We start from the raw sequence: 24,442 nt of genomic DNA, 5'->3' as shown, positions 1-24,442 counted from the left end.
AGAGTCAACACCCGACACAGAATAAATCCAGAAGATATGTACTTAAAGTTCCATAGCCTGCAGAAGTTTATTTGAAAAACTTCATTTCAAATTGTCACATTTTCCAACAATTTTCCAAGTTCTATTTTTTATTTTATTATTTTCCTAGCCCATAATGGACCCCAGCCAGGGTCTATATTGCAAGAAAAAGAGGTTTTTTTTAATCGAAATAACACTTTTGTTAGAGGACCAACTGAACTTCTATGACGTTGCATTAAAACATTTCTCACAAGTATGTTTTTTTGTTAATTATTTTTTAGTTTACTCATGGCTTACCTTATAAATAAACTTTAAAAAATCTTACCTTTTCAAGATGAAACCAAAGCATTGAAATCGGAAATTTTAAAAAATTGGGTAGGGTATTATGCTCATCTATTGTGAATCCGTAGTTCGACATAGCATATTTTGGGGTAGTGCTTGTGACATAAAGAGTTGTCATTGTACAAAAGGGGACTATAAGATCAATTTAAAAAAAAACAGGATTTTTGTAGAGGCAGCTTTAAGCAATGGCAAGTACTGACTGTGTACGCAATCGGTATTTACGAATGTTATATTTATATTCAAAAAATGAAATGAGGTCACCGGAAATATATAATTATAACACTCGAACATACATTCACGACTTAATCAACTGACAAAGAACCTCATTAAGACTGCATTAAGATATATAACTATCCACCAAATTCAGTGAAATCAGAAACTTTAAGAAAGCTGTCAAGGAAATGTTAGTAAGACTACAACAATATTTGTTTAAATAATACTTCGGTTGATTATACAGTGAACGACCAAAGTATACAAATGGAACAAATTCATTTAAAAATGCGGCTCAGCACATGTAGTAAAGTAATTTTCTTCTTTTAATATAGCCAAGGCTGTTATCCTCCACTTCTCATAAAATGTTGAATCTTGTGTTCTCATTAGTTCTTCGAAGACTTGGCCGGATACGATCTTTTACATGCTCTGTATTTATAAACTTTCTCTCAATTTTACTCACGGTTGATCTTGTAATACGTCTTTTTGAATATTTTCCGTTAAACAAATTATACACTTCATGAGTTCTCGTTTGATCTCGATATTCAATAAAAATTAAAATTTTAATTCTATAGGTTTCGTTTAGATGCGCCATGTTCACTTTCTTTACCGACAGAAATGTGTAATATGACAATTTAAGAAACTTATTGGCACTAGTTACTTACCTTTTCGTTTAAATTTTGTTTTATTCTTTTGCTCATAAAAAGCAAGATATAGGTATAGGGTATGATACATGAATTATGTCGGAAATTTGACACAGAATTCGTAAATGGATTTAAGAAAATGGTGTTCCATTTAAAAAAAGAACTTGGTACGATACCTAGTTTTCGATGCACCCTGTATATTTTCTGTTTACTGCTAATTTAGCCGTTCATTGGATTAATGGTTGTTGTCGATATTATTTCATTTGTACATTTATTTTTGTAAAAGTTTTATTATTATTATCAATATGGAGAATATATATTTTTTAACTCATTTCTGTCGTGAAGACATAAGTGTTAAATATTGAAAATTTTGTTGTGATGCCCATCACAAAACTGTTATATTTCAATTTTGTGGACTTTAAGAAAAACTTGTTTTGAATTTTTTTTCTTAGTGCCTTAGTGATTATATTTTCATTTTCATTGTGTCATAAATTAAAGATGAACTCTTTATGTTAATTTTTTGTATTTTGTATTGCATTTCGGCAATTTATCATATAATCTTGAAATTTTTTAAAAATAAAACATGTTTCTGTGAAGTAGAAATAATATATAATAAATATAAATAAAAACCATTCCAAAGCTTATATAGTCCTGCTTTAATTATGACCTAAAAATCCTTTTATATATTGTTCCTACTGCTTAAGACCACGATAATGCCCTTAGCAGCTTAGGGAATAAACAATATTTTTGATATCCTGGTTATCATGAACCATAAGCTGGCGCACTATAGGTAATTATACACACGTCCACTGCGAGATCGCTATAAGGTTCAAAGATCGACACCCACACACAGCCGAACAGACCCTCAAACGGGTGTAATAAAAGCAGAACGCGGGGGTTGTGTATGTGTCGACGCGAAGTTAGCCGTCGTTTTTGAGAAGATCAGTTTTATTGGGACGTCGAACTCCTCGCGGAAATAAAAATGTTAATAATTTAGATTTCATTTCTATGAAATAAAATTTGGGTCGCAAATGCGAGGCATCTCGACAATCCGTAAAATTAGAACCCTGCGATGTTGGCGAACTTGACGTTCAAGAGCCATAGAACATAGTTCATGATACACGTTTTCGTCAAAATTTGATTAGGCTTTTTGTTTCAAATTTCACTAGACCACTGGATTTACAGTCGTTGTATTACCCGAACCACCGTATGTACTATTTGAGATAGCTGTCCTTTCACTGGATGTTAGCGACCTCATGTGTGAACTTATAACGTCGAATAAATAGGGAATAAAAAGGGAAATAAGAAGTCAAACAGAGTCATCCCCTCAATCGAAAGACTTTTCACGACAATAATAAAAGAAAAAATAGAACGGTATATGGATGATTTAAGCGAAGAACAATCAGGATTCCAGAAAAGTAGATTATGCCTGGACAATATATTTATTCATTGACTTAGAAAAGCGTATGATGGTGTTCCCTGGAAACAATTATGGGAAGTTAGGAAAGGAATGAACGTTGGAGAAAAATGGATGAATATAACGAAAAGATTATATAAGCGCAAATAAAAGTAGACAATGAATTAACGAAACCAATAGGACTAAAACAAGGACAACAACCTGCAGAACTAGATTTGAGTTTAGAGGGCGAAAGTATTAATAGCTGCCAAACTTTCAAGTATCTAGGATCGACAATACACCAAGATGGTACATGGTACAAAAGAGCACTTCATAAACTGATAGGGAACAATAGTCTTACTAAAGAAAACATAAAAATGAATCTTCCAAAGCATAATACAATATATCACCTTGTATGAACTTGGACTTAGACTTTATGAGTCACAAGAACTGACAAAATAAAAACTCCAGAAATTTGGCAACGAAGGAGAATAGAATGCTGGATAACAAGGGAATTAGAAAAATTAACATTATAATGGTATTTTCAGGTACAAAGAATGCCAGAATGCAGGTGGCCGAAACGAGTACTGGAATGGGAACCTCCAAGAAGAAGAAGCTGGGAGACATACATTGGACATGCGATGATTGATAGAGATCTGAGAGTAGGGGACTGGAGTGTAAGAGAACTGTGGAGTATAAACGGCGAACTCGTAAAGGAAAATTCCGAAGAAGAAGAAGAAGAAGAAGAAATTAAATGAATTTATATTTTGGAGTTCTGCTATAGTCTTCATTCAGATCCATGCGTTGTCGGGTGTTTCTACCCATTCAGCTTTAACATTCTATTCTAGTGTTGACTGTAGTATGTTATATTTTTCATTTGGAATTATGTGTCCCAAGAACGAGGTTTTCTTTTTCATAATGATTTTGACTTCTTCATTTGTTACTTTATCGTTCAAGGGTATTTTTAAGTATGGACTTAATAAAAACAAAATTGTAAATATGTCGGAAAATAAAATAATAATAATGAGGTGCGATTTATTTATTTTTTTCATTTCTTCTCAATATTTGAAATACTCTGTAATTGGTAATTAGTAATTTTAACAATAACATAATGTTGTACAAAATGTGTTAGGAATTGTCGGTCGAATTCAATTTTGGGAACTATACAATTATATAGAAGTCCATAAGAAAAATCATAACTTTAGTTTCTTATTTTGGGACATCCTGTACATTCGTTTGCGCTAGCACCTTCGAATTTTAGACATTGTATACATTTTAAGGTCGTCAAATTGAAATTTCAAATACAATACTATTCTCTGTTCTATTGTCGCCCATTGGACGTTCAGCCATTTGCACGAAATACGAGCAAATGCAACTTCGTGACGTCGAACGTGACGATCTTAATCTTAATTAAATACCGGACGATATCGATTTCAACATTAGTAAGGGCGTTACAATACCTCAAATTTCTAAATTAAATCAAATTTACTATCGATTGAGTTACATTCGCATAGTTTTGACCATTCATGGTATTTTATATATTTTATAAAATATAAAGATTTATCCATTACAATGCTTATGATAATGTAATAAATCATGAAGATACTTTTCAGAATTGACACCAAAACAACTTAAACTGCATATTTCGAATCGTTATACAATTTCTCGCTTCTTATTACTGATCCGCGGCATTCTCCCCTAAAGAAACCCGTACGCCGATAAATCTGCTTTCTTTCCAACATAAAAATAGTATAAACGGAAAAAAGTGGAAGATAAAAACAACCACTTCCGTTTGCTTATCAAAATTCAAAAGAGCACGCTGCAAAATTATACGTAAATTACGGTTTTTATGGTCAGTGAAAGTCATTCGCGTTGTTTTTTTTTCCTGCGAAATTAAAATAATTACATATTTGTTAAGATAGCAGTAACGCAACATGCAAGGGTTTTATGCGTGAAAGCTTAAATAAACATTAAAATTGCTTTTTTGCCATTGCTGTTTTTTTCTTTATTTAAGAATATCCGTTTTTGTTTTATTTCTCGTTGGTTAGTTAACAAAATGGAAATGGACTTAAGCTGATTCCAGCATGGGCATAGGGTCAGTGTGATAAATTTTGTAGTAAACGCTACTCCAGGAAATGTTAATCTGTCCTTTACGATTAAATCGATCGATCAGCTAAAACTCAAACATTTTTCAAATGAATCCTGCAAATAAGGAAACAGGGCTAATGGTTTTTAATGTTACTGTGACAGAAGAAAGTTTTATGAAGCTGGCGCATTTCGTCTTTGTATTTCAGAGTTTTTTTTGTTTCAGTACGGAAAAATACTTAAAGAAAATTACGAAACCTTCAAGCGCAAATCAAAAGAGGGCAATGCATCTCCCGAGCGTTCTCCTGAGGTAAGTTTAATTTGTTTTAGTATTTAGTTTAAAAACTTGCAAATAAAATTAGGTTTTAGTCAGCCTATCAGGCCTATCTCCGCGCCTATGAAAATAATTAATAGAAAACCACTCTTTCGATAATTAAATGTGGATTTAATAAAAAACGTGCGCATTACAGTCTTACCGAATTGACTAGTTGACATTTTAACTATAAATTAATTTTAAACTAAGCATTCGCGTTTGTGAGGGAGGTCGTTTTAATTAATTTAAATAATAAAATATATTTATTGCAATTCGTGCAAACTAAATTAAGATAATATGCGTTATTTAAATTTGCTTGCTCTTACATAACAATTCCAAAAATTCTAATTATAACTTAATAATAAATTATTAGATGTTTGAAAGAAAAATAGGACAAACTATTTTTTTCACACCCTACATCTCCGAAATGAAGCATTTTAGGACATCGGTTCATAAGAACTTTTTTACTTTTTTTTTGCTTAATACACTGTTAAAGTTTCTCCATAATAATTATATTAATACATTGCTTGATTTTGTGTTTTATGCATTCCTCAGCACAGTTGGAAATCAAAAGAGTATTTGCTAATTATGAATCACATGAGAGAAGGGATTACCAAAAACAGGACTACATCAACTACTAATTAAAGTAATTTAAAAAAATAACCTAAAATAGGACGGTTGTGATGGCTTGAAAAGATGAGGACTTTCATTTAGAAAATTTCCAAATGACCCTATAAAACATATATTTGTGACAGTGGATGTATAATATATTTTTTTTAATGAAACAAAATTTAAATAATACAAAACAATGGCCCTATAAGCGGAATCCAAAAATGCAAAAATTACAACGTGTAAAATGTAAAAGTTCGTTTTAGGCCAGGTTGAAAGTTTTAGCCTATATTAATTAAAACTTCTACATTTTAAAGAACGTTTTGGAATGTGTTTGGGGTTCTGGAATTGTAGGGTCGAATCTTAATAATTCACCGAACCCTCCGGATCAGCGCTGCCAAGGACACGCACTCGCTCTCGACCAAGAGTCCGAATTTTGCGGATTTGTTTTACTCTCCCAATACATGTATCCCTGGATACTAGGCTGGCTAAAGGGAAAGTCTCCTGTGCGATTCGGTAGGGGTTTAAATCCCCTAGAAGATTTTATTTTCCCGCGTTACTACGTATAATATCCAGGAGCTTGGTTCGCTAAATTCAAACTCTTTTTCTTTAATCTTTCAAAATGTTTTGAAATATTTACTGTATTGAAGGAGTGTGTTATCCTATTGGTAATAAAATAAATCAACAAAATTAAACTTTTTTTTTCATAATTAGACATTTTTGACAACTTTTTAGTTAGTTTATTATTTCCGGTAAAGTCATTGACAATACATTAAAATTAATTCAAAAAATATTGTTTTTTTAATTAACAAATCTTAGTTTTAATTACTTATCCAGGGTGTGATTCTGTTAAGATATCTGATTTTCAATATAGTTATTTCAGTTTAGTTCAAGTTATTTTGCAGACAATTACTGCTCCTTTATTTATTGATATAACTGTAACGAAGTGAAATTTTGGGCATACTATGACAAATTTAAAAAATATATTTTGGTTAGTTTTATATTATGCAGGATAAATTAAAAAATAGTTATTTCGTGACGGGTTAGTAATAATAAAGTTTTGACAATAGCGCCAGTTCACCTCATTTTCCCAACAGAAAATTCATTGAGCTTATGTCGGCAAGATGAAGATGAAGTATTTGAGTTTTACACAATAACCGCCCGATGGCGGCTGCCTAACTCGATACAATACTTGGAAATCAATTTAAACATTTACGTGTTCAAGAGCTACAAGCTTTAACGATCGATTAACCTTTGGGCATGCGGATATTCGATGCATTTTTGAACCGATAACCAGTTTGTATATAGTGTTTTATTACACAAAAGAAACACTTAGACTTATCCCAAAACATCTGAGCAACATTTATTTATGGTTAGATAGGAAATTTGACTTTATTTATTCTTTTCTTATACCACTGTCATATTTTTATTATTTTTTCCTAATAGAAATATACTTTTAAAAAAAGACACAAATATTACCTAGCTAGACATTTTTTTAGTAAGTGTTTAAGGGTGTAAGTGTGTAAATTCACTTTTTTCATTCCATTCTATTTTTGAAAGTTCCTCATAGTCAGATTTTCGATTTTGGTACTTAGGCATCTTAATTAAGACTTTATTTATGTTTTCTACAGGGTATCACTAACGGGTCCCCTTTGATATAATATTATCAGCTGTCATAATTCCATCGTTTAAACCTCTACTTATAGAACAATGTGATGATATCCCGAATTTTTTGATCAAGCGCGTCTTACTATTCATTACAAAGCCATTTACCCATCTAGTAAATCTATCCTTTTGTGAAAAGGAAAGATTATTCCATTACGTAAAAAAGGCAACAAAACAAATGTTCAATAATTACAGACCAGGTACAGTCCGCATGGTTTTCTGGAAGTTGTTTGAGTACGCATATTTGCAACGACTTTTATGTTATATTGAAAACAGTACAATACTATCCGATTAAAGTTCGGTTTTCGAATTGGGAGATCCTCCATAAAATCCTATGAGTGCCCTGTTTGGGTCTTCTGTGACCTCAGCGGGGCATTCGATTGTGTAGATCACGAAAATGGTATAAAGGGTCCTCCATTAAAATTTCATGAGTCCTTTTTATCTTATAGGAAACAACATGTTAGCCTAATGGTATAAAACATGATAATAACGGGAGTCCCTCAGGGCTCTGTATTAGGACCAGTACTTTTCCTCTTGTATATTGACAGTTTAGAGAGTTTGCGTGGCTCGAACGACTTCGAAAAAACAGCGTTTAAAAAGGTTGCTGATGACTTCACGATATCTATGAGGAGTAGGTGTGATTTTTGCTTAGAAGACAAATGTTTCGTGGTTTTGCTTGAGGTGAACTCTTATACCTTAATCCACTAAAAACATATTTTTTAAGTGTCAAAAGGCATGCGATCGGTACATGATGTAAAGTTTCTTGAAATACTCATAGATAAAAGCATGAATTTTAAAACTCTGTGCTCTTCTGTGGTATGTGTGGTAATTTATATACATTTAAAAGAATGATTAAGGAATATCTTGTTATTAAATAATGCTCAGTAGATGAGCACTATAGTTACTCTTTTTCCTTCCTTGTGTATAGATTACTGTTTGTAGTCTTTTTTGAAAATTTCCTATATAAACAGTGCGGTAAACGGTATTTCACTCACGAGTTTTGAGTGAGGTGAATTCAGTTTAACGATAATAACTTATACCTTGATTAACTAAAAACAACTTGATAAGCTTCCATCATAGTCAAAGTTTCTTGGAACATTCATATATAAAAATATGAATTTTAAAACTCATTGCTTTTCTGTGGTATGTGTGATAATTTATGTGCATTTAAAAAAATGATAAATGAATATCTTGTTATTAAATAACCTTTGTACTCAGTAAAAGAGCACTTTAGTTATTTTCCTTCCTTGTTTATAGTATTAGATTACGCGTAATTTTATTTTATTTTCTTTTTTTTTGACAATTTCCTTATAAGCATTGTATTTCTCGATTTGAAAAATAAAAATTATTATTATTATCTTCTAATATTATTATTATTATTATTATGACTATGAGGTGAACTCAGTTTAATGATCTTTTATAAACTTCCATCATAGTCAAAGTCAAGTTTCTTGGATTGGATGTTATTAAAAATGATTATTAAATAATGTTTGTACTCAGTAGAAGAGCACTTTAGTTAGTCTTTTTCCTTCCTTTTATATACTGTTTGTAGTCTTGGATTATGCGTCATTTTATTTTATTTAATTTTTTTTGACAATTTCCTATACAAGCATTGTATTTGTAGATTTCAAAAATAAAGATTATTATTATTATTATTATTATTATTATTATTATAAGTCATGGCGATGGTTCGACGAAATGATGAGATGTAAACCATTATTTTTTCCAAAAAAAAAACCATTCGGGCCCGGTCTATCCAACCTGCATGATATAAATCGTATACAACGTGGCTAATTTATGAAACGATCCATAAAACGCGACATTACTCACACCATCGTCTCAGGGGAAAACCTAAACGAAATATGTCAGAGGAACTGTTGTGATCTAATATGGGCCCCAACCTTCATCAATATTAATCACAGTTTTATTGGTTTAACACACCTTCGATCCCCTAGAAAACGAAAAAAAAAATCTTTTTTCTCGGGAACATTCGTTATTAAAATTCAGAGCGGACAAAACTATCAATCAAGCGCGGGTTCTTGCAGCGTCGACAGCCCGCCTGATAGATGGTGTTGCTTTCAGTTCTCGTCGGCGTAAATTTATCTACGAGAACGAAAAAAAACCAGTTCAATAATTGAATTAAAAGCTTATTGATGCAGTGACTATGCAACACGATATTCGCGGTCGGAAATTTATTGTACCGCCGTTAACCTCAACCTCAACTTGCTTAATTATAATATAATTTGCCCGAATAATGTTTTGAAACACTATTATATGTACTTAATTTAATATGATCGTATGGTGAGACTAAAGGAGAAGGATTACAATAGGTTTAAGGTCTCGGGTACTAAGAATCATTGGTTATATTACAAACAACTGCGGAACTCAACAAATATCGCAATACAGCATGAGAAGAAACATCACATAGAATTTTGGTCACGTAGCGGTGATCCCAAACTTCTATGGAACGGGCTAAAACATGTAGAAATTCTTCAGAGTTCAAAACAAAGCAGCGCCCCTCCAGAGAAACTAGATAACTCCTTTTTTAAAATACTCTGGTGTAGCTGACTCAGAGATTTTGAATTATTATACGCATAACAGGAAAACCACTTTCCAAGAGCCTTTTCCATGTAAAACAATTACAATTGAGGAGACCAAAAGACACCTCTATAGCATGAAATCCCTTGCTATTGATGCAGACTCAGTATATATCTCAATCAACTGATTCTGGGAAGAACACCGCACTGATTTTACTGGACTATTCGAAATCTCCAACTTTTTCTTACAATTTTGAATTACATAGGATTTTCCACAGGGTCAATTGCGCAGAGTCAGTCTCCGCGGAAACAAATTATAAATGGAATTCTTCAAGGGGCAATCAATACACGGATTACAGCCAGATTTCGTATTCTTTTTAATTTAACGAGTGGAAAAGGGCTAAAAATATAATTGATGGCGATCTGCAGGAACTGGTGTCATTCTCAGAAAAATATAGTTTAAAGATTAATCCCACCTAATCCACTGTTCTTTTTTTCGGTAGGGGCAGGCACACTCTCAATAGTACAATGAATCTCTCAATCGCGGGAGACTCTCTGTCAGTTTCTGACTATGCTAGAGAGACCGTAGACTCATGCTGCATACTCACCTAAGATTTAGAGAACACGTCAACTACAATCTAAAGAAAGAATATATGTCTCTGAAACTTTGGTACCCACATCGTCATTTGTTGACAATACAACAAAAACTCTAATTAACTGACTGTCTTGTTTTAAGCCATTTTAATTTTGCAGATGTAGTTTATGGTCCATGTTTGGATCAGAACGATAAAAACAGAATCCAGAAAGTTCAAAAATCCTATTTGAGATTCGTTTATGGCATCATGCCTAAATTAAGGGATGCAGTGGGATTGGATTGATATGGAGCAACGAAGAAGACTCCACTTCCTTGTCTTTTTTCATAAGGTCATTGTGTCGGGAATACCTGCATATTTATCGAATCGTATCAAAATTTGAGTTTTCGAGGTCAGATAACCCCACCACAACACTCTACCCCATTGTTTAGAAGCTTCTCCAACAATGTGTATAGCTCGTACAATGAACTTCCCCTAACACCAAAAAAACTAAACATACAAAGATTTGAAAGGCAACTAACGAAACTACTGCTTAGTGAAAAATAGATTTCCGTACCTCAGTCTAATTGCTCCTTCTTATACCTGACGATTAGTATTAAAAAAAATGAGCCTTATATTTGGAAGCATTGCACTCGTTAGTTCTCTCCCAAAAATTACAAAATTTAATAATTAAACTTTTTAATTCAATTGAATAAAAATCTCTCTGTGATATTATGCTTGAACAATTTAATTGCTTCCCAGCTCATTTTTGTTCCTTTTGTTATAAATATTGCTTTTGTACGTGTTTCTTTACCTTTGAAGATACAAATGAAAGTATTATTATTATTAATATTATTATGTGACTTTTCCTATGTAGAATGCGATTTCTCTGTTCATTGCAATAAACGTTTTCTTTAGAATGCGATGTCCAGCTTTCTTTGTGCTATCAGTAAAAGCTTTTTTTGAGGCAAGACTGAGAAATTTCAGGACGCAAACGAGAGATGTCTAAAAGTACAAGGTCAAATGTTACATTTTAAGGTGTCCCTCTGTATCTTCTCAGTTCCTTATGTAACTTTTTTCTTCTCCTCATTCTAAAATACATAGGGTTGGAAATTTCCACTCACTCAGTTGCTGTATTCGCGCTGTTTTGCTCAACTGTACCCAAAAACTAATTTTCGTAGATAAAATATAGCAAACAACACGTTGATGAACTTTTTCAGACACTCGCTTACTAAATAAACTTGGGACTAAAGTATCGTTTATAAAATATTTATATTTTATATACTGATTCAGGTCAATTCGGGTGAATTCGGGATAATTGTTCAAGGCGCAGTCAAAGAGTTACCGTAATTATACATATTTTGTTTTGTCGTAGAATAATGTTGGTTTTACACAAAGATTCGTTGTGACACTTAGATCTAATCTTAAATTAGTGGAAAAACTACGGCAATTCTGTTCTAAGGTGTAAATCAAATAACTTGGCGAACTTGCCAATTTTTGATTAAACTGAAAAATTTGGTGGCCCTCGCGTTCTAAAAATATTTGTATTTTGTTGTTATTTATAAGTGCATCTTTCATATAGCTACCAGACATATAGAGACCCTGCCTATGCTGACAGTACAGAAACTCACGAAGCTAGTATGTTTTTTTTTGAGAAGGTCCATTCAACGTACGCATTTGTAACCAGTGGCAGCTCTAATGACAAATTTTGACGTAGGACCCATATGACCATGCGACTTTCAATAAACAACATGGCCGGTGACAGATCGCAGATGTTTGGATGCGGCATTTTTACGGAAATATTTTCTCAAAATATGTCGAAATCCTATTAAATTTTCAGGCAAAAAAGGAGTTAAGGTCTAGACAAGCAGTACTGAATTGTAGATAGGATGCAATTTCTACATGTATTTTTTTATGCAAGCTATTTTTTTATAAGTCGGCGCAAAGCGTTAGTTCTTATAAACTCATAGATTTTGCCTCCATTATAATAACTTTGAGATGCTAGATATCGCACATGAAACATCTAAGTAAAAAAATGTATGAACAGTAAATGACAAGGGGTTTTTCTTATGCTTGTTCTAGTAAAAATTCAACTTGTAGCTTAATTCCTTTCTTATATTTCTTGTAATTTTTGTCCACTAAAACATATTACCCAAACATCCTTCGTAGCTATTTAAGTGTATTCGCATGTATATATTTATGTAAACTGTTTCTGTGGGATAGTATTAGGACCTCATAGTTGCCACATTTGCTGTTATTTCGTGAAAGAACAAACTATTGAAAGTACAAATTATACAAGTTTGTGAGTACGGCACGGGGATATTAACACCAAAAATGAAAACAACAATGCCACAGGGCACAGACTTCTGCGACAATAGAAATTAATAGCTCGGCGTTGCCAATTATGTTCAGATTTCAGAGATTGATGTTGCGTTCTTTTAAAAATTCATCAACTTTCCTGAAAAATTACTGCAATGTAGCAACTCAGTCAGTTGGGGGTGACGCATGCGCATGAAAATGCCAGAGCCACCTGCGGCGCATCACTTTTTACCCTAGTATGGCCACTATATTATCTTATAGCTATGTGTAGTTGTAGAAAATTGCGAAATCTATAAACTATTTTTGTGCTTTCTGATATTTTTTCTTTTGTATTCTATGTGCCGTAGATAATTTGACAAAAAGAAAATCTGACTGCAACTGCTTCAATAGCAACATTTTGGAAAGTGTCGCTCATTTTTACAGTGGAAATGGAAAATTCCTTTCGATGGACGCAAAATGCATCAATTAGCCGTCCGTTATTAGTTTACTTATGCACATCTACTTAGCAGCGGTTTTATTCAAATAAAATTACACATTGCATTAGCCGTTGCCGTTGTTTTGCACCTGGCTATGGAAAAATCGGCGCGTTTCCAAGGCCGCATCCTAGTTTTCTTAATACGCCGTGATTGTTCTTGATTTTTTGCCTATTTTAGCGTTTAATATATTTTATTGATATGCGAGTACGTGGTTTATGCAGTCGACCTACATCTTAAAGGTGACAAAAATATCGATATACTTTATCGATTTTAACGCGTGCATTGGTAATTAGTTTCCTTGACGGTATCATTTTTAATACCTTCATGACATATACGAGGGCCGTTCAGATATTATTGTCCCTGACACACTAGGCGTTCATTTTAACAGACGTCATTAATGTCGCTTCGTCAGTAATTACCAATTAATCACGATGATTCGTACAACTTCGGAGTTTTTATGTTACGGCATTATTAACTTGTTATTGGTACAAATTTGAAACGAACGGTTATCAAGGCAGACTTTTCTCCGGCTATGGTACAAGTACTGAGTGAATGGCACGTTGGTATCAGGTGATGAAACGATTTTCAAGTTTGATGATCTGATGCATGACATCTTCAAGATCACTGCGAATTTTGGTGCCAAGATTGGACTACTAGAATCGGCAGTAGAATAGGAAACTTAAACAAAATTTTAATATGAAAAATATTGCTTATACTATTAGAGGAACCAGAGTTCACAAAAAAAAATGTCGTAGTTCTTCTTCTTCTTACGTTCGGACTGGGCCCTGTGTTTTCATCAAGGGTTTGCTAGGAGTATTTGGGATGCCGAGTAACAGTATTCATACCATCTTATAGGTGATCGTCCAGGAGGTCGGGTTGTGTCTGGTTTTCTTTGCTTTGCAATTTTTATTAATCGTTCATTTGGCATTCTGTCAGTATGGTCTCTCCCATCTTACTACATCCTTCTTATTTCTTCATTTCTCTTCCGATCGAATAACGTATGTCCTGTTATTGATCTCTTCTTAAGAACCGTTTAGTGATTGTGTTCTCCGCACTAGTTTCTATTGCGTATGTCATGACCAGCCTTCGGCAAGTTTTATATTTATATATTCCAACTTTACTTGTCGCACTCATATATTTGTTTCGCCGATTTAAATCTCTTAGGTATCCTAATATTAATGCTGTCTTTGTTGTTTGGACCTTTACTTCATTCTTTAGGTTTCTGTCACTTGTTATTTGTCCCTAGATATTTGAAGGACATCATTTGTTCTACAGTCTTCTCGGCTCTTTAGATAGCGTAAAAGATTTTGTTTTTTTTTTTTACATATTTACATGTTACACGTTTTCGCTATTTGTTGGAATTTATATAGGAGCTTCTGTAGCTTATCTTCGTCTTCCAAGATAATTACTGCGTCATCAGCATAGCATATTATTTTTATTTCTTTGTCTCCCATTCGTACTTCGTTGCTTCACTTCGTTTATTATTTCGTCCATTAAAATTGGGCTTAGGCTGCTATCCCCTTGTCTGATGCCCGTTGCCATAAGTATTTTATTTTTATTTTATATTTTATTGTTTATTTTTCGTAGTTCTATGTAACAAATATAAGCAATAAAAAATTGTAAAATTTAAGTCCTTTTTGAAATGCATGGAGTACGATTATCCCGGAACAACCTACTTTAGCATGCCAAAGTAGAGAGTTGCCAAAATAACAAACTTACGGCACAATTTATTGTTGAATGTTTAAGAATTCCTTTCAATAAATGTGTTCATTTTTCATATCCATATTATCTAAACTGATCTATTCGCTTCGTGCTCTTTAAAGGGACTCATAAATAAAGATTTACAGTAATTGAACGATTTCGTTTAAGACTGAATTTATAAAGAATTCGTTTTTGCTAATGTTAAGTTAACATCGCCCTGTACATTCGTGCATTATATGTGTAACGCAGTTGCAGTTAGCCTACAAGTGTTCCGATAATTTCCCCCCCCTTTGTGCCAGCGAATGAATGACGAATGAATCAGCGGTTTCAAGCTGTGTGAAGGGTTGGACTTTTTTGGCAAGGGCAAGGGTAACTGCCACGTGCCGCGTTTAGTCGCGAACATCGGTCAAGGTCAAGGACAAAAGGGTCTGAACAATGAGGGCATCATGGGACTAAACAAATGGGGGACCGTTTGGAACGACCGTTATTTCTATGCCTTATTTTCATCTCGCTGCATTGGAGTTGATATGAAAGGGTAGATAAAAGGATTTTCTGGTTATGAACCTACAGGGTGTCTGGAAAAGAATGGGTCATACGTTATCGAAAATCATTCAATTTAGGTCAGAGTTGAAATTAAAAAGATGTATTGGAGTTGAAAATTGGAATTAGATACTTGTCGATATTTACAAACAATATAATTAGCCGATTTCGAAGCAGTTTAATTTCTACGAACTACTAGAAAAGGTTCGGAAATCGGTATGGTCTGCTAGATTACACGGCTGAATTTCGAACGGGCGATAAATTCCGTTCTATGAAGTCAAAAAATTAAAATATACCGACACTAGGACTCAAAATTGCTCATTTCCTTATTACGTCCGCAACAAAGCTTCAAAAACAGCTAAAAAAAAACATAAACTTTGTTTTATTGCGATGATTTAATATCCGACAACATGACTATCAGTTGATAATTCGGGCATACTGTACAAACTCCATACTAACGTGGTTTATGCTTTTGCGCATGATTTCTAGTCTGAAACTAGTTTCTTAAAGCCGTGAGAAAGAACCTAATGAATGCAAAATTGGTAGGTTATAATAATTTTATTAAGAATATATTGCTCTTGTTGCCGTCAATTTTGTTATTTAAATATTTGATCAAGATGGAGTTCAATTCCATTCAAATCGACACCATTAAGGCAAAATTACAATATACACAATTAATACATGTAAAGGTCGACAAACAAAATGGCGCATTCTAACAGTACTGCTACTCATACTCAACTATAAATAAAACTGTCTTGAAATACACCCATAGAGACAGAAATGAAAGTTTCTTAAAAGAAAAGTAGAGACAAGAAAACATAGGGGAGGGTGGGCGGCCCACTGATGCTTTTTATTTTTTTTTTGTGGCTTTTAACCATCAAGTCGATTTATTTTTGATTAAATTTAAACAAATTTACCCAAATTTTGACGAAGCTTCTGGCCTTCGTGCCGCACTCTCCCCTATTTATAATGTTATATATAATAATTACAATTATTTACTAAAAAGTATAAATAAAAAATTATATATATAAATAAAATAATTGTCGGTTATAATAATATGGAATAGCTTTTTTTAAAGAATGTAGAAATAACCAGAATTTATAATTATTAGAAGAAAAAAACGAAAAAAAAATTGATTAGTTTTTGAGGTGGGGGGGTGTCCTTGCCCCAACGGGACCGCCTACCGTTCCCTAGACTACTATTCGACTTAAAATTCTTTTTTGTTATTAAAGTAACTCCGGAATAGATTTTTTCGTGCTATTAGCTATATTTTAAAGTAATTTAAGTATATTATTTGTTAGTAAATTATTATTATTATTATTATTATTATTATTATTATTATTATTATTATCAATTTGTTCATTAGCCAAGACGTTCTATAATTTAATAGCATTAAATCAATTATCTTAAAATTTTTCGGTTTAAATGCACAGAGCACGTCATGTGTTTGTCAGTGAATTTATACTGTGGTCTTACAAAAAGTATGATATGCAACATGTTCATAAACTTCTTCACACACTCGTTCCGCTCGTGCCAAAGCAAACTCTTGAGAGAAGTCGTAAGCTTAAATATAACAGTGGTTTCATAATACACGTTGTATTTTTTAGTTTGCAATACATAAAATAAAAAAAAATCGCACGTCCATGCTTTATGAAGGATATGCCGCGCATAAATCCGAGTTTCACTTTTTATGTTGTTTCAATTAATCGTGCTTACATTTAGATTTGATTAAAGCTTTGGGTAGTTTCCATTAGTCGGTGTTTAAGCATCTAATATTTAGATAACGCGGAATTAAACGAAATCCCATTATCTCCGGTTGAAACGAATCTCCCATCGAAAAATCTACGGCTCCAATAAAATAATTAAATGCATTAAACTGCATACGAATACATACGGCTAATTTATTGGCGGCTGTTGCTATGTGAGCAAATGCCATATTTCATTTTATTAATCGCGCTATCATATCTTTTCCTATTTTTTACCCACTGCGCGATAAATGACGCGCAGTTTATATGTTTAATTAATACATTAATTAATGCACAAACGATATGCAAGCGCTTAAAGTGTGACTCATTTTTAAATCGCGCTATGCATTTTATATTGCTGTCCGAAGAACCGACTTGAAAGTATTATGTGCTCATAAAATAATATTAACACAATGAGATAGGCGTTGTTGAAATAAATAACGTACGGTTAAAATTACCTTTTAAAAATAGAACGCCCTATAATTGGTATATTCCTATTCGAACACAATTCCCATTTTTAAGAAAACCAGCCCCTTATGTTATATTCTCCCCTTCTGAAGTGTTGTAGATAATGGTTAATGTCGAATGTGTTGTCAAATCAAAATTTGATGCTGACGTGTAGTGTAGAGTAGAAAAGATATTTCATTATTTTAGATTCGCTGATTCTTTTTAATCACTTCTATGTATAATTCGATAGAAGTAAAATATAATAGTAAATCTGTTTTAAATTATTTTCTGACAACAGGAAAGATAAAAAAAATTGATTTTAAGTGAGGAGTAAAAGTATATTCAAGGGAGCAAGGAGTCTTCTTTGCAAATAAACGCTGATGTTCACTTTTTTTTTAACTTTCATTTGGTCCAAAACGCTATAGGAATTTTATCTTCTTTATCTAAACAGGCGATATTTTAAAAGTCGTCTAAATTTATATAAAATATGCTAATAATCAATAGCCGAAAAGTAATTTAAATAAAAGAAAAACTATCTCAACAAAATATTCAATAAGCAGTTGTTGGGCTCCCTGTTACATTAAAATAATCATCGTCGACTTTGTTTTTATCCCCAGATAATTTGTGCCTTATTAAAATCTCGTTTCTAACCAATGACCTTGCGGCATTCGGCGGTATGTAGAAACATACACGAAAAAAGTTATATTTAAAATTGATAGACGTAAGTATATTTCTGTGTCAGGTTATATTAAATTAGAATTTAAGAGCTGAAACAAATTAATCATATTACATATGCCACTTTTTACAAAACTTCTGGATTCCTCCTGCGTCGGTTTTTGCTGCGTCGAACTTGCTGACGTTTCTGAACCAGTTTCAGTCAAGCTTTGAAGAAGCCAACGGGATGATTGGTCAGCAAGTTCGACTAAGCAAAAACCGACGCAGGAGGAATCCAGAAGTTCTGTAAAAAGTATTACAGTAGCCTGCGAAAGTTTCTTTGAAAAATATTACATATGCTATTTACAAAACTTCCGGATTCCTCCTGCTTCAGGGGGACTCCAGAAGTTTGGTCAATAGCATGTGGAAGTTTTTTTCAAAAATATTACATATGGTTGGGTTTTAATTTTTAAATTTTGATTAAGAATACAGTGAATCTCATTTAAAGTTATTTATTTGTTTAATTTAACAAAACAACGCTACAACTTTTACATTTACCATTTTTTATATTTATATAACTTTATAATAAATGAAGTTGTATATTAAAGTTAAGAGGTGGCCGCAGTGACGTTTTCACTTAGAATCAGCAGCTCGGTCTACATCATTTAAGAAAAAGTAATTAAACCAAGATCCCAGTATGATTCTTGATATCGCCTGATAAAGTCTGTTCATAGATATAAGAAAGTGACTAACTGATACGAGTTAAGGAAAGACCCGGACAAGCTGTAAGAATGAAATATGGCCGAACAGGTCCGTACTTTGCTTAGAATTTAATTATTTGGGGTTTTGTTAGGAAAGATACTAAACAGTATTTATTTATTTATGTATGTATTTTATGTTTAAATCTAAAATAAAATTACAAATTATTCTTATTACCTACTTAAATTACTTAATATTATTCACATAATATATCAGTATCACTATCGCTATCATCGCCTGCTCTAATTATTATTTGTTCTATATTATTTGCAATATGGATATACGATTGTCCTGCTTTTTCTATATGTTTAACAGAATTTGCCCAACTTTGTGGAGGGATGTTAAAAACTTCGGTTTCTATAAGTTTGAGGACATTGGAGTTAACACGGGGAAAAATATTGTTACGACGAATGGCGTAAAATATATTCAATTGGTGCGAAACATGGGATTAAATATACAGTGCTAAGGTGGAAGCCTTAAAACTGTATGCCCCAGATTTTTTGCATGATTATCACAGACGTATTCCTTTTGTAGGTTCAAGCTTTGTAGAACCTCTATTAATTGCTTTTTGGTGTAATCTTCCTGAAAATAAATGTCGTTATTATACATGTAATTTTGGATTGTTGCTTTTGTGTCACATGAGGAAGGGGTTTTAGTCTACTGTCTACTGTGATAACTTGCATTCTCCGTTACAATTACGCTATTAGGAGGAATGTTTGGAACTATTTTGTTTTTAAACCAAATTTGAAATAAATCAGCTGTGGTGTCTTCATGGTAATCCAGAGAAGAATCTTTAATATTTTTCGCAGACAGAGAAAGTTCATTTGGAATCCATTCTTTTACCTCTTTTTGATCGCGCGATTGTTTTACACTTATCAGTTGAGTCAACCCAACCCTTTTCTGGGGTATCATAAATGTCGAATCAGGTTTCATCCAAGTAGATAATTGGTCTTTGTTGTTTTCTGTAGATCCTAATTTTTTCTACATATTCCAGTCGCCATTTCCGAATTCTTAAAGATTCCCATGTGTTGAATACACTTCCATAAGGTAGTTCTGCCACATTTAACACCGGTTTCATCTTTCTCAAGCCTCCTAATTAATATATCTAATGTAGGCACGCTTTGTTCCTCGTATAACAGATAAATTTTACGCCTTATTATATCTTGATCACTTTCATCTACACTCGAGAAAATGTCAGCATCGCTTCTTTTTTTCCTCGCTGAAATGGGATTATTCACAATTTTCCATACAGTTGATGATAGAATGTTTCTTCTTGCTGGCATCACGTTCAATGAGAGTCAAATAAACATTGTTTATAACTTCCTTAGTCTCGATAGAATAGTGTTTTATACATTTGGGCGGGAGGATCTCCTGAGATACACTAGACTCGCACATTTTTTGCGTAATTCGCACACGATTCAACACACGCTGTATTACAGACGAAATAAGAATGATTATTAATAAACTTAAACTAAGTAGTAAACCAAACCAAAGAATATTAAACACAGGTAGGTATAAAATTATTTTCTATTACGGAGCACAATTTTATCTGAATTTAAATTCGGAAACTTTAGGTAATAATCTTGTTGCATTGTATGTTAATGGATATCCTATTCAAAAGCAATTGGTCACTTTCTTATATCTATGAACAGACTTTACCTATTTGCCTGAATTTTCTTTTTTCGCGAGAGCGCTCAAACGGCAAAAAAAATTAATAATGTAACTGGGAAATCCACCCTTCGTTTTTTTTTAAAATCCGTTCGTTATGCAACTGTGGCGTCAGCGCAATCGGAAATTGCACGGGCAGAGTTGCCCGCTTCTGAAAAAGGATATGCACATTCATATTCAAAAAAAAAAAGTGTAGAGCGGCCCGAGTTCCAATTTACAAGGGGGTTCCGCTTCTTTTTTTTTCTTTCGCTGCGGGCGTGTTTTATAGCAGGACAACCCTCGTTATGCGGAGACGAAAAAGCGACGGGCCAAAAAAAAACCAATGACGAGAGGAAACGGTATAGGTCCGTGAAGTGGGAAGGGGGAACAAGTGCGTTTTTAATGAGACGCCGCATTGGGGATTGCAGTCACCAAGGAAATCCATCGATTAGTTGTAAGAGAAAAAACGAACAATTAATAGACTGTCGTCACACAAAATTCAGCGTTTAATGAGAAACGATTATTTGATTGCTTTTACGGGAGACTAGTTTTTTGGTACTATTTTCTACGTTTCTTGCTAGTAGACACGTTTCTATGAAAGAGTGCAGCCAAAACTGAAAAATATAATTATAATATATTAAAAACGGTAAACACGATCTAAACGGGAATAGCCTCTATTGGGTAAATTTTACAAGAGATAAGGACCGCTACTAATAGGAATTTTTGTCTTTGTCTTTCTCATCTATACCGGGTGACACACTGCTTGAGATAGCGATTTGAAATTTGGAAGGGCTGAATGTCCAATTTTTTGACAATGGTTGTCGTAGTCAATGGTTGCCCTCCCGGTTTGAGCGGAAACGACAGTAACTTTCGAATTTTAAATGGCCCAGGAAAACATTCTACGTAGGATAGGATGTTTTTTCTCACTTTTTCGTTTTTTAAAATTTTTATTTCATTTTGTAACTTGTGTCTTGTGTGACCGTCATAAATACTATTGACCTGGTCACCTGGTCATGGGAAAAATTATAAATGAAACTTTTCTCTACTTGTCTAATGGCAACTAGCATTTAATGTAATGACCTATTATTTTTTTAGGATAACCTAATTTTTTTAACTAACATCCTAGTGGGAACAAAAAATTTTTAAAACCGGTACTTTTTTTGCAACATGTTGACACCAAAATTTTCAAAATCCGTTAAAAAATAAAGTCACGGGAAGGAAAAAACTTACTTAATTAGGAGGCTTTGCTTCTATTCTATTCTATTCTTATTATCGATCAATTTACAAATGAAGAAAAAGTATACAGCCCGCTATCCGGGACGTCCCTTTCCTGCATATTCTTTCTTTAGAAAGCTGGAGTTGAAAATGAGAAATCCACAAAATAATCGACATGATAATTTTACTGTAAGTGAAGAAATGGAAATCATGCGGATTTGACGATGAATAGAAGCAAACCACCTAAGTAAAATTGTGTTTTTATAAAAATTTATTTACTTATCTGGTTTCTTCCTTCCTGAAGTTATTTTTTAAGGGATTTTGAAAATTTTGCTGTCAGAATGTTGCAAAAAAAGTACCGGTCTTAAAAAGTTTTTGTTCCCACTATTTGAAAAAAATAGGTTATCCTAAAAAATTAATTGTTTATTGCACGAAACAGGCATTTGCCATTAGACAAGTAAAGAAAAGTTTCATTTAGTATAATTATAGTATAATGACGGTTATAGCCGGTTATGAAGCGCGGAGTTCCTAGGATCTTGTTGAGCAATTCTTTTAATGCGCCTGTCAGTCAAAACCGTTGTTTTTTTGGGTCTTCCCGATTTCGACAATTTTTCTAAGTGTCCTCTGTCATTATACGATGAAATTATTCTAGATACGCTGTACCGAGGTAACATAAACTGTCTTGAAATATCAGCTTGATTGGTACCTTCCATGAATGCATTTACTACTCTTTGCTTTAGGTCTTTTGAAATTAGAATTCCTCTTGGCATAACTAGTCCTGCACACAAATGGTTAACTTAGCACAAAATAAACCCAACACGAGTTACTTTTGCATTTACTTTTACTAAAAGCGTCTTTTTGAACAAATTTTAGAAATGTTGCTCTATTTTTGACGCGTCCCTAATACGCATTTAAAACTAATGCCAAAATAAATTCATTTGTTTTGTTTGTGATCATCAATAAATCATAGCCTCATTTAATGTCCTCAAATGTTTTGTATTTGTATACAATACCTTTCATGTATAATCATAATGTTGGGAATTGTATTAAATATATCTTATTTTTGAAGACTTTTGTCTGATAGGGTATGTGCAATATAGAATGCATTTCCTTGTGTGTATGACATTAATATTATGCATTATTTGTCTTGAATTTTATTTTACGACCTACAAAATTTATTTTTTTTACTACCGTCTGTAAAATACCTAATTACACACCGATCTGGCGTGCAGGAAGCGTCACTTTACCATATCAGTTTCGTTTCCCACGGATCCGAGACACTTCGGACATTTCCGGGATTTTACCGCACTGGTTTGGAAGCAATCTTTGAATTTTGACGTTTGTCAATTCTGACGGTCATGTCAGTGAATGTATTCGTGTTGTTTTGCGAAAATGTACCCAAAAACTAACGGTCGTAGACAAAATATAGTATGCAACACGCTCGGTAAACATTTTAAGTCACTCGTTAATTAATACACTCGCTCCGCTGCGCTCCGCTTGTGTCAAACTCGTGAGTCAAATGCCGTTTACCGCACTTGTCGCATAATATACTATTATCAATAAATAAGCGTGATGTTGCGGGGTTAAGAAACTGGCTTACAATATAGGAAAAGTATCGATGTGAATTAGTTCCATCACACCGAATCCATGCTATTACTGGTTCAACAAGTTGTTCCACAGTGTCAGTAATTTTAGAACAATCCACATAGCCGGTCGCCATATAAATGCCAATTAACCGCGGTCATTAAAGTACAATGGAATCGTAAAAAATTCACAGGTAATTAACTCTCTCAATGGAAAACGGTGTCGGTGAAACGTTACAAAATATCAACGTTAGATTTCCGACCAACCGTCGACTTTTGCTGTTGCCATGCGGCGAACAAGCTCTTCGCAGGCGTTGGCAACCCTTCCACAACCGACCGAGGGTTCCGAAAATTGCAATTCGATGCAATTTTACTTTCACTGCGGCGGTGTTGCCGGTTGTCTCTTTTGAACGTGGTGAATAGTGCGTGAATTTTTTTCATTGCGAATTTGTCAACTAATCGTGGCGTAGTTTCAAGGAGGTTAATGTTGTCATGGTAATTTTATGTATTTCTTATACTAACCAAAAAAGCTTTACTATTTACTAATATTTAGAACTAATTTTCTTGAATCCAGAAAATGGGCTTTCTACTATAAAATACCGCACTGTGCGCAAATTGTCACCGTAAGACGTCAGCTTCATTAAACACTGTCGCGTTTGCTATATTTTAGTCACGGGTTGGAAGCGATCGGATGTTTTCGGTAGATTTTAAGCACGGGTTTTGGATGTTTGTCAGTTCAAGCTTCACTCTGAATGTTACATAATATACTATTTGAGGGCGGCGATCTAGAACCGGAGTTTTTCAACTCAGATTGGCCGTTCTATGAGGGACCTTTTAAGCAAATGTCAAATGTGTTAAATAAATAAGAGCTAGTTGTGAAATATTATTTTAATTTCAGAAACAAGTGAAAATTAAACATTAAAAATTAAAATAAAATTCTTAGTTGTATAATGCGACGGTTGATT

The 24,442-nt window shown here is 33.4% G+C and overlaps 1 protein-coding gene across 2 annotated transcripts in view; it reads left to right on the top strand.

The window, feature by feature from the left end:
- The window catches only part of LOC132697477 (growth factor receptor-bound protein 10-like), a 136,308-nt gene that overhangs the window by 87,988 nt on the left and 23,878 nt on the right, over window positions 1–24,442 (top strand). For both annotated transcript variants that reach the window (XM_060663043.1, XM_060663042.1), the window contains one exon: window positions 4,922–5,005. In XM_060663043.1, coding sequence (XP_060519026.1) covers window positions 4,922–5,005 — 84 coding nt within the window. The remainder of the gene's footprint in view (window positions 1–4,921; window positions 5,006–24,442) is intronic.

This window comes from Cylas formicarius, unplaced genomic scaffold (genome assembly GCF_029955315.1).
Source record: "Cylas formicarius isolate icCylForm1 unplaced genomic scaffold, icCylForm1.1 PGA_scaffold_1__22_contigs__length_36826433, whole genome shotgun sequence".
Classification (NCBI taxonomy): domain Eukaryota; kingdom Metazoa; phylum Arthropoda; class Insecta; order Coleoptera; family Brentidae; genus Cylas; species Cylas formicarius.
Note: the sequence above shows the minus strand (reverse complement) of the source record. Positions and strands in the feature narration are given on the sequence as shown.